Raw genomic sequence first — 11,175 nt, 5'->3', positions numbered from 1 at the left:
TGAATTGAAATAATGCTGAAATATATTGCAATTGCTTTGCATTCACTTCAGGGAGCCTCTCCTAAGGCTTTCTTTTTTTTTATTTTTTCTTCTCTATTGGCAGAAGTGTCATTTTGTGACTCCATTTCAGAGTAAACTGCATTCTATTTGACTTGCATTCAATTTCTCTTCTGGGTCAGCTGGTGGAGAGGAAATGGCTGCTGAGCTCTCCAGCAGGCAAACAGAGGGGACAAGGAGGGACCAACACGAAAGGATCTTGAGCATTAAATTTTCTTTAAAGTGATTTAAGATCTTCCAGTGAAAGTTGCTTTATAAGCATTACAGATTATTTGAAAGGGAAGAAAAGGATCCTGCATGGTGTTTAAAGGAAACTCCTCAGAAAAGACAGGCAGTTTCTACCATGTGTCTGCTGGAATGTTGTAATTTCAGCTTCATCTGTAGCAAAATATTAACTCCGAAAACAAATCTCTTACGTCTGATAGTCAACTTTTCTACCTGGGTTAAAATTTGAAGGAACACATTCCTTTGTGCTGACCTTCCTTGTAGATAATCCTAGCTGTGACTGAGACGTCTGCTCACTTAAACCCTTCCGAAGTAAGTCGTGTGAGGCTGAAATGCTTTCTCCTGAGCTGGGGAAGCTCTTCATTAGGGTTACTGTGACGAAGATCTCCCGGGGTAATTAGCTGGGTGCAGCTCACCCAGCTGGTTCTGGCTCCATAGGCTCACCGCACAGGGAGAGCTGTAGGGATGTGCCAAGAGCAAAAGGAGCAAGGCTCACAACTCCCAGGTCTTTGTAGCAGGTTTGCAAAGGAAATGTGGTCTCACAGCTTCCTCTTACCCCAATTTACTGCAATCCCTTCTTGCCCACCCTTCCTCCCCTCCATGTCCAGTGCCTGGCAATGCAGTCCCTGGCTGTTTTCTTTCATAGCCTTCCTCACCATCTTCTTTATCCAGTCTTGGCCTGGGCTTTGCTTCCAACATCTATTTTCTTGCTATAGCCTCATCTCCTTCTTTTTTCTCCTCATTGCAACTGAAAGGTTGGCCAAGTTTACTCCATTTTTAGCCATGAGACTCTTGGTTGTCCCAATGGTTTATATTGTGCTGCCATCCCTCAGCTGAGCTGGCTCCAGTCTTCTGTCCTGTCTACCCCTTTCACCTTTCTTCCCATCCTGCCAAATTTAGAGATATTCATGTGGAACACACATCTAAACATCTCAAACACACAAGAGCTGTTCTGTGCCCTTGGATGATCATCCAATGCCCCGCACCCAGACAATATGTTGGTGAAGACCAAGCTATTTGAAGTAACCTCCAATCTTTGCTATTCACAGGCTTAGGATTTCTTAGTGACAGTACTAGTTTGTACAAGATTGAGCTGGGGCAGTATTGGTGACTGCAGGACAGGTCTTGTCCCGCTCAGCTTGTGAGTACAAAGCCGCTCTTGGCACACAGGTTTAAAATAAGGTCATGTCCTGTGCTACTTGGGCTTGGCAGGAGCCTCTGTTATGGTATGGGAGGGAAGCTGGGACGTGAAGGAAGAACGTGTGGGAAAAGGGGATGAACACATTTTTAAGATCCTGCTTCTGCCATGCAGGGTTTCATGGTCTGCTTACGGCCATTGCATGGAGGAGTTATGAACAGCACTGAGAAGCCAGGACTCTTGTCCTGAAGGAAGCAGCTCCATCTGCGGGCCACGGCCTGCCTCCCTCACACCTGGTTTCTCCCTGACCCCACAGGTTTTACATTCCCTCCTGCCCAGCAACACAACCCACTGAGATTGAACAACATCTCTGGTTACATAAAAGGTTCCTTATCTGTCTTATCTGAATTGTCCTGAGGCACAGGAGGTCCTCAAACCATGAAAGCTTCCACTGGGAACCCTCCTTGGCAGTAGGTGTTGTGTAAGAGGAGACTCTGCTCTGCCAGCCTCCCTGAGAAATCCTGAGGTGACATCTGGCGGGCAGATACAGGTGTCTAATTCCAGGTCCCTCCACCCCAGTTTTCTTATTTGTTGGCTCCCATGGTTGTGTACTCCTCCCATGAAAACACCAAGGTGCCCTGCAGAGACATTTGGGGTGCCTGGAGGGCTCCTGGGGAGGTGAAGGGCGTCTCACTCAGATAGTTGGGATTGCTCCTGGGAGGCAGCTGGCTCTCTCTACCTGGATTATATAAGAGTTCAGTTTTTGGTGCTCTGAGTCACCGTGCCAGGACCTGAATCAGCCAAGGAGGCCTTGCCCTGCCTAAATTAGGCACCTGTGGGAGGCGATGTGACCTTGGTCCTTGTTTTCCCTAACTCAGGGCTTTATCACCATTGATATGGAGGTTCTATACTGCCTTCTGCTCTCCTTGAATGCTTTGGTTCTGTTTTCCCTTACAATATCAATTTTCTTCTCTTCCTCTTTTCTTACTTGTCCAGATCAGATCAACACCCAGCGCACCAGTGACAAAGCAAGAGAGAAGATGGATTTGTAAGATCAGAAAAAGGTCTTCACTGGGTCTAAAATGCTCCTGAAAGTCATGGAAAGTGGCAAAACAACCCCTTTTCACAATTAGCTCTGGCTTTGTTGTCATGTGGCCAACTCATGGCTCCATTTTGAGGTCCATTTTCGTTTTCCCAAATGGGTATCGATGAGGTCACTCAACAGAGGTGACTCAGCCCCCATAGTTATTTTGGTCTTCCTCAATCTTACTTCTTCCTTGGTGTCCCTGCTTGGCCTGCTCCAGACCTTCCTTCAGGCTGATGTCTGTGATGATGGTCAGCAGGAGACGCCTCCCCACTTTGGCTGCTTAATTATTGCCTCTGACTGCTTCAAGTTTCGTAATCCGTCCTCTTGAGAAAGAAAGAAGCACTACAACTTAGTCACTGGGCTGCAAATTAGCCCTCTCTAGACGCTGTGAAGAGAGCATGCTCCAGCATTACAGTAGGCCTAAGTAACAACCAAGACTTTAATATCTTGAGGACAGCTCCCAGATAACTGTTTGACATAGAAGAGCTGGTTTCCTATTCAAATTTCTCTTCTTAGATTCAGTACACACTTGTTGGCAGTGCTTAGCCTCACTTGCTGACTAATTAGCTGGTGACTTGATGAATGGACCGAGCCAAAATCCTGTTGCATGAAGGTTCATGTAGAAACAAACGGGTGTTGGCAAGGTCAGTGTGACGGGGGATATGGCAATAAGTGGATCAGTCTTTCAGTTATGGAGAAAGGGGAGCAGGAATACACAGTAAAGAAGTCTATGGGGAAAATAATAGGACCAAAACAAAGGAAAAACGGTTGCTTCCTTTTATCCATATTGCAAAATACCAGCAGGAGGAGACACCCACTAATTAGGAAGAGCAACCTGTTCCTAACACATTTGGACAGTAAACCTAATTGACCTCAGAAAAGCAGAAGGTTCAATCTGATCATCACCAGCATGACCCCTGCTGACCTCACCAATTTCCCAAACCAAGAGCAGGGATGTCTGTTTTGACATCAGCCTTGAACAAGTCTGGAATTCACCTCCTGGTGATGTCGTTCCTGGAACTGTTCTAGGAAGGCCTGAGAAGTGTCAGAAACTCATGAGGATAAGGAAATCATCCAGTGTTTAAGTAAATCATATTAGACACAAAGGAAACAACCCCTTGTGCTGCAAAGACCAAGCAAATACCCTACTAATGGCTGCTCCTAGAGAACCACCTGCAGTTTATTCCATAATTACCAGAAAAAGGCAGTTTTGGCAACGTTTTCTTTTGTGTGTTCTGCTACCTGCTGTGCAGGACTAATCTCACCTTTGAGGAATATTGAGATGGCAGCACGAGCTCTTACAAGATGCAGCTCCTATTACGGTTTATTTCCCAGAATGTCAGAAACAGATCTTGAGAAATTCAGAAGAGGGCAACACAGAGGAATAGAGGGAAATGGACTGATTTAAGAGGAGAGATTGAAAAAGATATTGTGAGAGATGGCTTTTTCAGAGTAGACTGGCAATTCCAAGATGCCAATTTGTGGTACTACAAGCAGAGGTCTGATTTCCAGAAACTGCTGGGTGTGGAGAAAAGCAGACCCTCTAAAAGATCCCCCAAATAGAAGCAAAACATCATTAAATAAAACATTTATGGGATTTTGAAAGGTATTCGAGAAGTACAACCAAGAGAGGAATGAGCACAGGGATTATCTATAGGTAACAGAAAAATGATAAAGATATGAAGACCGGCATGAAAATTTGAGGAAAAATTTCTGTGTAAAAAAACATCAGATAATTTCATTTAGTGTAAAATTGATGTTATTGGAGCTAAATCAGTGTAGGTCAGTTGAGAATCTGGCCTTCTGGTTCTGCAGAATAATTAAAGAAAGCGGTATGAGCCCTGGTACATCATGCATGGACAATCTAAGTGGATTACAAAAATGCACTGCGAGGACTATTTCCCTGTGCCTGCAGGCTCCACTATTTCATCAGTGCAGCTGCTGCTTCCCTTGAGAAGAAAGATAGGAGGAAGTGAAGGAAGCCAGAGGAGAGAAGAGCTCCTCATTTCCCATTACTCATAAGACTGGAAGAGCAATAAACGGGGTTCTAAAGGGACTTTTCCCCAAGGTGCTATCCCGTTCCATGGGCTCCAGCATGGAGAACTCCCACATGCACATTACACACCCTTGGGTTGATTTCATGTCCACCCGCGAGACATCTGGAACCTGTAAAACTGCTGCTGTTCCAAAGGTATATAACCTGTCCTCCGAACACCTTCCCAGTCTGGCGGAGAGCGTCTGGTGGAAATGAAGACTGTTCTTGTCACCTTGCTGGCTGCTGTCCTGTGCGTGGAGCAAGGTGAGCCTTTAACGCTGTTGCTAATTAAAATAAGGCTTATAGAGAGGATGGCGTTAATTTTTCTATGTGGCAGGAATTTGGGGGGTCATCACCAACTTTGCAGTATTGCAACACTGCAGCCACATGGCTGCCAATTTCCATCTACACCTTGATTAACAATGAGCTCTCCATTTGCTGCAATAATAAGATCCTGATAAAGTTAATTCTTCCACCCAGCAGGTGGTACCAAGTGATAAAGCTCTAACTGTGTTGCACCAGATGCTGTTATATACATGCAGTCGTCTGTGGGATCTTTCCCAATGATGCACGTTGAAAGTGCCAGAAGTCATAACAAGACATATTTTTTACCCATATTGGTTTTACGTGTTTTACAGACTTCTCACAGCTGCTTCTTTCATTATTTTGAGCTGCGTGGAGTGGCGTGTGTCTTGCTCCCTAGGAAACGCAACACTGAGAATTTTTATAGGTGAAATCAGAGTCAGAGGTGAAAGAACTTTTGCATGCATATGTCATGCTAAAGGCATCCTCCTTCCGAAGCAAAGTCTGCATTATTCTAGATGTGTGTCCTCCTTCTGGGACTGATACACGTGTATTGCTACACGCCACTTGCACGATCAGTTTGCCAGTATTTCCCCCACACCTGATGGTTTCCCAGAAACCACGATACGTATCTAGCAGGGGTTGAGAAAGACATTTAATTAATTCTTGCTCTCTGATGTATCAACCTCTTACTCCCACGTGTTTTTGGACAGATGGCACTGCAGCATGCCTGGAAGATCACACGTTTTGGTCAGTTTTGGGGTGGGGAAAAGGGTATGTAACTGAAAAGAGTGCTATCCTGAGTGATATCACACAAAATGCAGACAGGAGAGTAATTATCAAGGGCAACATCCTCAGTATTACATAGGACAATGTGGAAGGCTAACAGACACCCAGGATGCATTTCATGATGGTGTACCTTATTGTTCTAGTGGGTTGATGACATTTTATATTGGCATTAGCTTGCAAATGGACATTAAGACAGCTTTTTGTACAGCAGCTTTCTGTAGCCCAGTCTTGATCAGAGACAGCTAGTTGTTCTAATTCAAGTCTTTCACATTCAAGATAAAAAGATCACAACTTTCTGGTCTAGTACAGAGACAAAGGCAGTGTTGAACAGAACTATTTGATTATTCTCTTGTATCTGGGGCTCCATTCCATTTCTGTGCCAACTTTTGATCAAAATTCTTGATGTCACAGCCCACCAACAGGGCCTGTTGTCATTTGCTACCATGAACTTGACAGTGTAGAAATATGTCCAGAAGAAATATTAAAAGGTCACGATTCTTTTCCCTGGTCCAATGCTGAACCAGACCAGGTAGATGTTTGTCTGATGTGGCCTCGAAAATTTCCAAAAAAGAAGACTGAACAGCCTGGAACTGCTCAGACGCTTTTCCCTTTAGGGAGTTAATCTAAATATCTAACGCCCCTCTCTTTTTGTACAGTTCTCTTGTGTTTTCAACATAGGCTGTGAAGAACAGTTTACGACCTTCTTTGCAGTTTCTTTTTGCTTGCTTGAAGAAGGTCACCGTGTCTTTCCTCAGCATTATCTCACTTTGACTAAACAAACAAAATGCTTCCAACCTTTTCTACAAGGCTGTGTTTTCAAGATCTCTGACCACCTCTCCCTCTCCTCTGGTCCCTCTCCAAGTGCTTCGCATATTTTTGAAGTGTCGCATACAGATTAGGACATCGGTGTTTCAGACGAGGTCTTGCCAGAGTGGAAAGGGCACTTTGCATATCTTGCACATGACGTTGCTGCCTGTGTTCCCTTGAGTGACATTTGTTTTCATTTCTGTAGTGTGACACTGTTGGCTCCCGCTGTTTACACTGCAGTTCTTAATTGTACCCTAACCTGTTGTTCCTCATCCTTTATTATGTGGCCAGTTTTTATTTTAGTGCAATCTGTTTCTCTTTTTTGAACTGAACCCATTCTTTCCTTATTTATTTACTTATTTGTTACATCCATGTGTCAAAATCACCTAGAACTCTCCTTACAGTACTTTTTCAGCTAATTTCTCCTTGGCATCATCTAAAAATTTGAGGCAATCCTTCTATTGCTTCCCTAATGTTACTAGTGATGATATTGTGTAGTACTGAGCCCACAGCAGAGCTCATGGAGAACCTTATGAGCTGCACTGTTCAAATTGCTTTGACCAATAACCATTGTGAGCTGTGCTGTGAGTGTATTTTAATGGCTGGCTTTGACCCCTTTCTGTTGCATTTTCACTGGATTGTGTCTCCTGAGCTTGGTCATAAGCACGCCATGAAAGCATGTGTCAACAATTTTGGTAAAACATTATTACATTTTTAACCAAAATTTATGCTATTCTAGCATGTTTTACCCTGTATATGAAGATTCAGCTAGCTTAATTATGAAGAAAAAAAAAAGCTACACAATATTATATATTAAATATATATATTATATATCTCAGCATCAGCCCAATCCCTTCCCTTCCCTTCCCTTCCCTTCCCTTCCCTTCCCTTCCCTTCCCTTCCCTTCCCTTCCCTTCCCTTCCCTTCCCTTCCCTTCCCTTCCCTTCCCTTCCCTTCCCTTCCCTTCCCTTCCCTTCCCTTCCCTTCCCTTCCCTTCCCTTCCCTTCCCTTCCCTTCCCTTCCCTTCCCTTCCCTTCCCTTCCCTTCCCTTCCCTCAGACTTCTCATTTAATGTTCTCTCTGACCTACGTTGCCCTTCCACATTTTTGCTGCTGACTTCTTATCAGGCCAAACTGCACTCACAGGAACGTTGCTTTCTGCCCTTTCTGTACTGACAGCCTCCCCAGACTTACCAGGAACTTGGCAAGCATTCTGCGTTGATTCCCCTTCCAGAAATAACTGTGTTTTTAAAGAAACTGATCCTCTCTCCTACACAGTCCTGTTTCTGCTCCTCTTCCTTTGTATCATCACTTCCCAGAACCTTTTCAGAGGTCTATCCCACCACCTTCTGCATCTCAGGGCGAGGATGAGCATCCCTGACAGACAGGACAGCTCATCATTGTCTGACCTTGCTGCAGATCATCTTCTGTATCTGTATTCCAGACGTCTGAAGTATACCACCAAATCTGCATTTTCCAGTTAAATCCCACTTTTGGTTAAGACTTCCCATTTATTCTCCACCTTACAGCAGCATGCAGAAGTTCAGCAGAGCTTCTGACTAGTCACCCCAGACTTCCTAGGACTGAGGTTAGGCCAGCTCAGCTGGTGGTGTTGGTCCTCACGAAAAGATCTGTGACTGTACTCACTCTCCCAGCCAGATAAAAGAGAAGCAAGATGCTTTTCCCACCTCCTGCATTGCCCATCTCCTCAAAATGCTGTGGGTCTCAGTCATCCTCACATTCTCCTTGGCAAGCCTCGTGTACACCTTGCGCAGGAGAAGTGACTGAGAACTAATGGGCAATGCACGTGGCAGAGTTACAGGACAGAGAACCTATTGCTCAGCAATAATCTCCATCATAAAAGACCCCAAATCCTTGAATTCCACTCACATCTGCTGCTGCCAGAGATTGCAAACAGATCGATAATACTTCGCAGTCTGAGGCGTATGAGACAGAAAGGGATTTAACATTGCTGCCACGGGTCACGGAATAAAGTAAGTCACTGGTCATTCACACACAAGCATTCATCAGGCTATAACGAGGAAAATGTAGATATTTGGTTTGCAGGTATTGTAGTTCCTAAACCATGAAATTTGCTCTTTTTTTTATTTATTTTTTTTTGTCGTCCCTCCAGCTTATCCATTTATGTGCTATGTGTGCCAAGAGCAGGAGTCCAACAAGAACTGTTTGACCATTTCCATGTGTGCAAAGGAAGAGAAATATTGTGTGACTATACGTGACAACATCGGAACAAGTAGGTTTCTGAACAATGCTTTTGTTTGGGCTGTAGAGCAGGAGTCCCAGGAATTCACGTAAGCAAACAATTACCCCAGTCACCAACTGTTAGGAGACACTGACCCTGTTCCTTGTTGCAATCACTACAGCATCACTAAATATTTGATATTATTACCAGGAGTTGGGGCAATGCTGATGCTACGTATAGCAACACCAGGGAGTGAACTCCAGCCTGGGGCTGCATGCACTGCTTCATGGTTTTCTCCCCCACTCCCAGGGTTGGTTTAAAAAAATTTTGGAGAAAACTGCTCCACAGCTGACTCCCTCTGTGATGCACAACCCTTCAGGTTTGCCTTTGAGGTTCTGCACCTTCAAGCACCTCCATGTGTTCCCATAAAATACACCCACAAGGTTTTCCACTGCAGGAGAACCATCCTGGTGGGCAGCAATCCCACCTGAACATTGCTTTGGGCAACCTGATCTGAAAGCCACCCACACAGGATAATTTCACCTGGGACAGATGTACCATGGAGCCCCAGGAGGACCAGTATCATGTTGCAGCAGTGTGTACATAGCCAGACTGCTGCTAGTCCAGAACCAAAGACATATTTGCCTTGGGCACTGTTCCCTGGCCTTTTTTTTTTTTTTTTTTTTTGTTCACCAGTGCAGATTTAGAACACCTTACACTTAGAAATGTGAGAACAATGATTCTTACATTTGACCTTCTTTCTTTTTCCCCCTTCATTAGAGCCCAACAAGCCTAAGTATGTCATCTCTAAGATGTGCTCCCCAACGTGCCCAGCAGCAAGTCAGCAACAAAACCAAGCCTCTCAAAGGATTTCTTGCTGTGAGAAACCATTATGCAATGTGAATGGAGTCAGCAGCAAGCGAAGCAGCTACGGAGTGATGTCCCTGGGTGTCCTGGCCAGTATCACTTACATTTTTGTATGTGGACTGTGATGGGTTAGGAAAAGCTCCCCACGATGGCCTTGTTGTCTGAAATAAAAGTGTGTAGCTCTGGGATAATTACTGCTCTCAAGAGTTGTACTTTGCAGACGAACTTCCCTTGCGATTTTTGAGAGTCTAAATAAGGTAGGTGCTGAACTCTCATTGATTTCCTAAGCTTACTTGAATCTTAAGTGTCCCCAGACATTCAAGTCACTCAAGGAAACACATAAAAGATAGCCCTTTTGACACGTTCAGGCTTCACATCATTACTGCTCTGAAGAGGTCCTTGAAGACATATTTTTGTCACTTCGAGTTTCTGAGCACTGCATGGAATAACAACCCACCCGGCCTGAAACACGGGTAATAGCCTGATAGTTAGGCCAGCACTGAGGGGACATTTAGCATCTTCTTCTGGCCACAGTAGGTTGATTATCTCACGTCGGTCAAGCAGCTCGTAAACAAATAAAGAGGGGTAAAATGTATTTCTGGAAGAATTTTGGACATTCCTCCAGCCTCAATGGGCAACGATTTCTGGCTCCCCTGGATCTTTGCTCTTGTAAGTGTATCACTTTTGAAATGAGCATTCTTCGTCTCCCAGCTCTGACTTGTCAGCAGGGTTTGGGGAAAAGGCAGAGAGGAACAAATGCGGCTGAGAGAGGAAACGCAATGTCTGGTAGCGGGGAGACAGAGGGAGGAGGGAAGGGGGTGGCATGGATGGGGTCCATCTGGAAAAGGAGATGTCTCCATATCTATTTCCCTCTTTTTTTTTCTTTTTTTTTTTTTGCAGGGCCAAACCAACCTGAGAACTGTTGCCAAACCCCAGTCATGTAGAGATCATGCGATGGTTTCTACAAAACCATGTTCCTGGCACAGAAATGATTGATTGTGCTGGGCTTTGTTCGGTTTTGCACTCCAGGCTCTCTGCTCCCTCCTCTCCCAGCAAGAGCTGCAGCTGAGGGGAGACAGAAACTCTCTGTAGAGGAGGCCTGGGGGTGTCTACAGAGAAGAAGAAGGGCAGGCAGCCAAATACTATCATAAACAGCCCAGAGCTTCCTGGTCATAGCCCCTGCTGCTTCTCTGAAAAAATAAAAATAAAAAGGAGAAGAATTGGCAGTGCCACTAGCTCAGCTGTGTTCTAGGGGAAACTAGAACTTGTCCAAACAATTCAAGGCCTTTGTTTTGTGGTTAGTAGTTTGTTTGTTTTTGTTTTTGTTTTTTTTTTTTTTTTTGAGATGTACTTGGTAGCTAAATGAGACCTTTGGTTTGTCTAAAGCATCGTCTTGAAAGTCTGCCATGTTTTGGTTGCACATTTTGGGAAGGATACACATTTCTGAGATGTTTTATGCTGTCAGGATTATGAAGCAACTATTTTCCCATGATGGCACCTGTAGATCTACTGGCACCCGTAGATCTGAGCATACTGGTGAGCCCAGCCCAGGGATGAAAAACAGATGTCGAGAGGGCCAAACAAAAATTTGCTGTTAAGTTTCTTTTGGTGAAGTCAACCACAAAACGGAAGGAAAGCTACGAGGGAGAAATGGGAATGGAAAAAC

General features: G+C 44.6%; 1 protein-coding gene across 1 annotated transcript; it reads left to right on the top strand.

Moving 5' to 3' along the window:
- The first annotated feature begins 458 nt into the window (after positions 1-458).
- Positions 459-9,700, top strand: LOC311431188 (lymphocyte antigen 6E-like). Its single transcript, XM_084508490.1, has 4 exons — positions 459-1,970; positions 2,417-4,806; positions 8,574-8,693; positions 9,423-9,700. Exons 2-4 carry the CDS (start codon positions 4,755-4,757, stop codon positions 9,632-9,634), a joined length of 384 nt encoding a protein of 127 aa, XP_084364616.1. The 5' UTR covers positions 459-1,970; positions 2,417-4,754; the 3' UTR covers positions 9,635-9,700.
- Positions 9,701-11,175: the final 1,475 nt, after the last annotated feature.

This window comes from Aythya ferina (genome assembly GCF_964211825.1).
Source record: "Aythya ferina genome assembly, chromosome: 2".
Classification (NCBI taxonomy): domain Eukaryota; kingdom Metazoa; phylum Chordata; class Aves; order Anseriformes; family Anatidae; genus Aythya; species Aythya ferina.
This window is presented reverse-complemented; position numbering and strand designations above follow the sequence as displayed.

Bases quoted from the DNA above. Each gene is read 5' to 3' on its own strand.
- LOC311431188 (XM_084508490.1), top strand. From the start codon at position 4,755: ATGAAGACTGTTCTTGTCACCTTGCTGGCTGCTGTCCTGTGCGTGGAG. The intron at 4,807-8,573 runs GTGAGCCTTTAA...TCGTCCCTCCAG, and splicing joins TGTCCTGTGCGTGGAGCAAG to CTTATCCATTTATGTGCTAT. The intron at 8,694-9,422 runs GTAGGTTTCTGA...CCCCTTCATTAG, and splicing joins ACGTGACAACATCGGAACAA to AGCCCAACAAGCCTAAGTAT.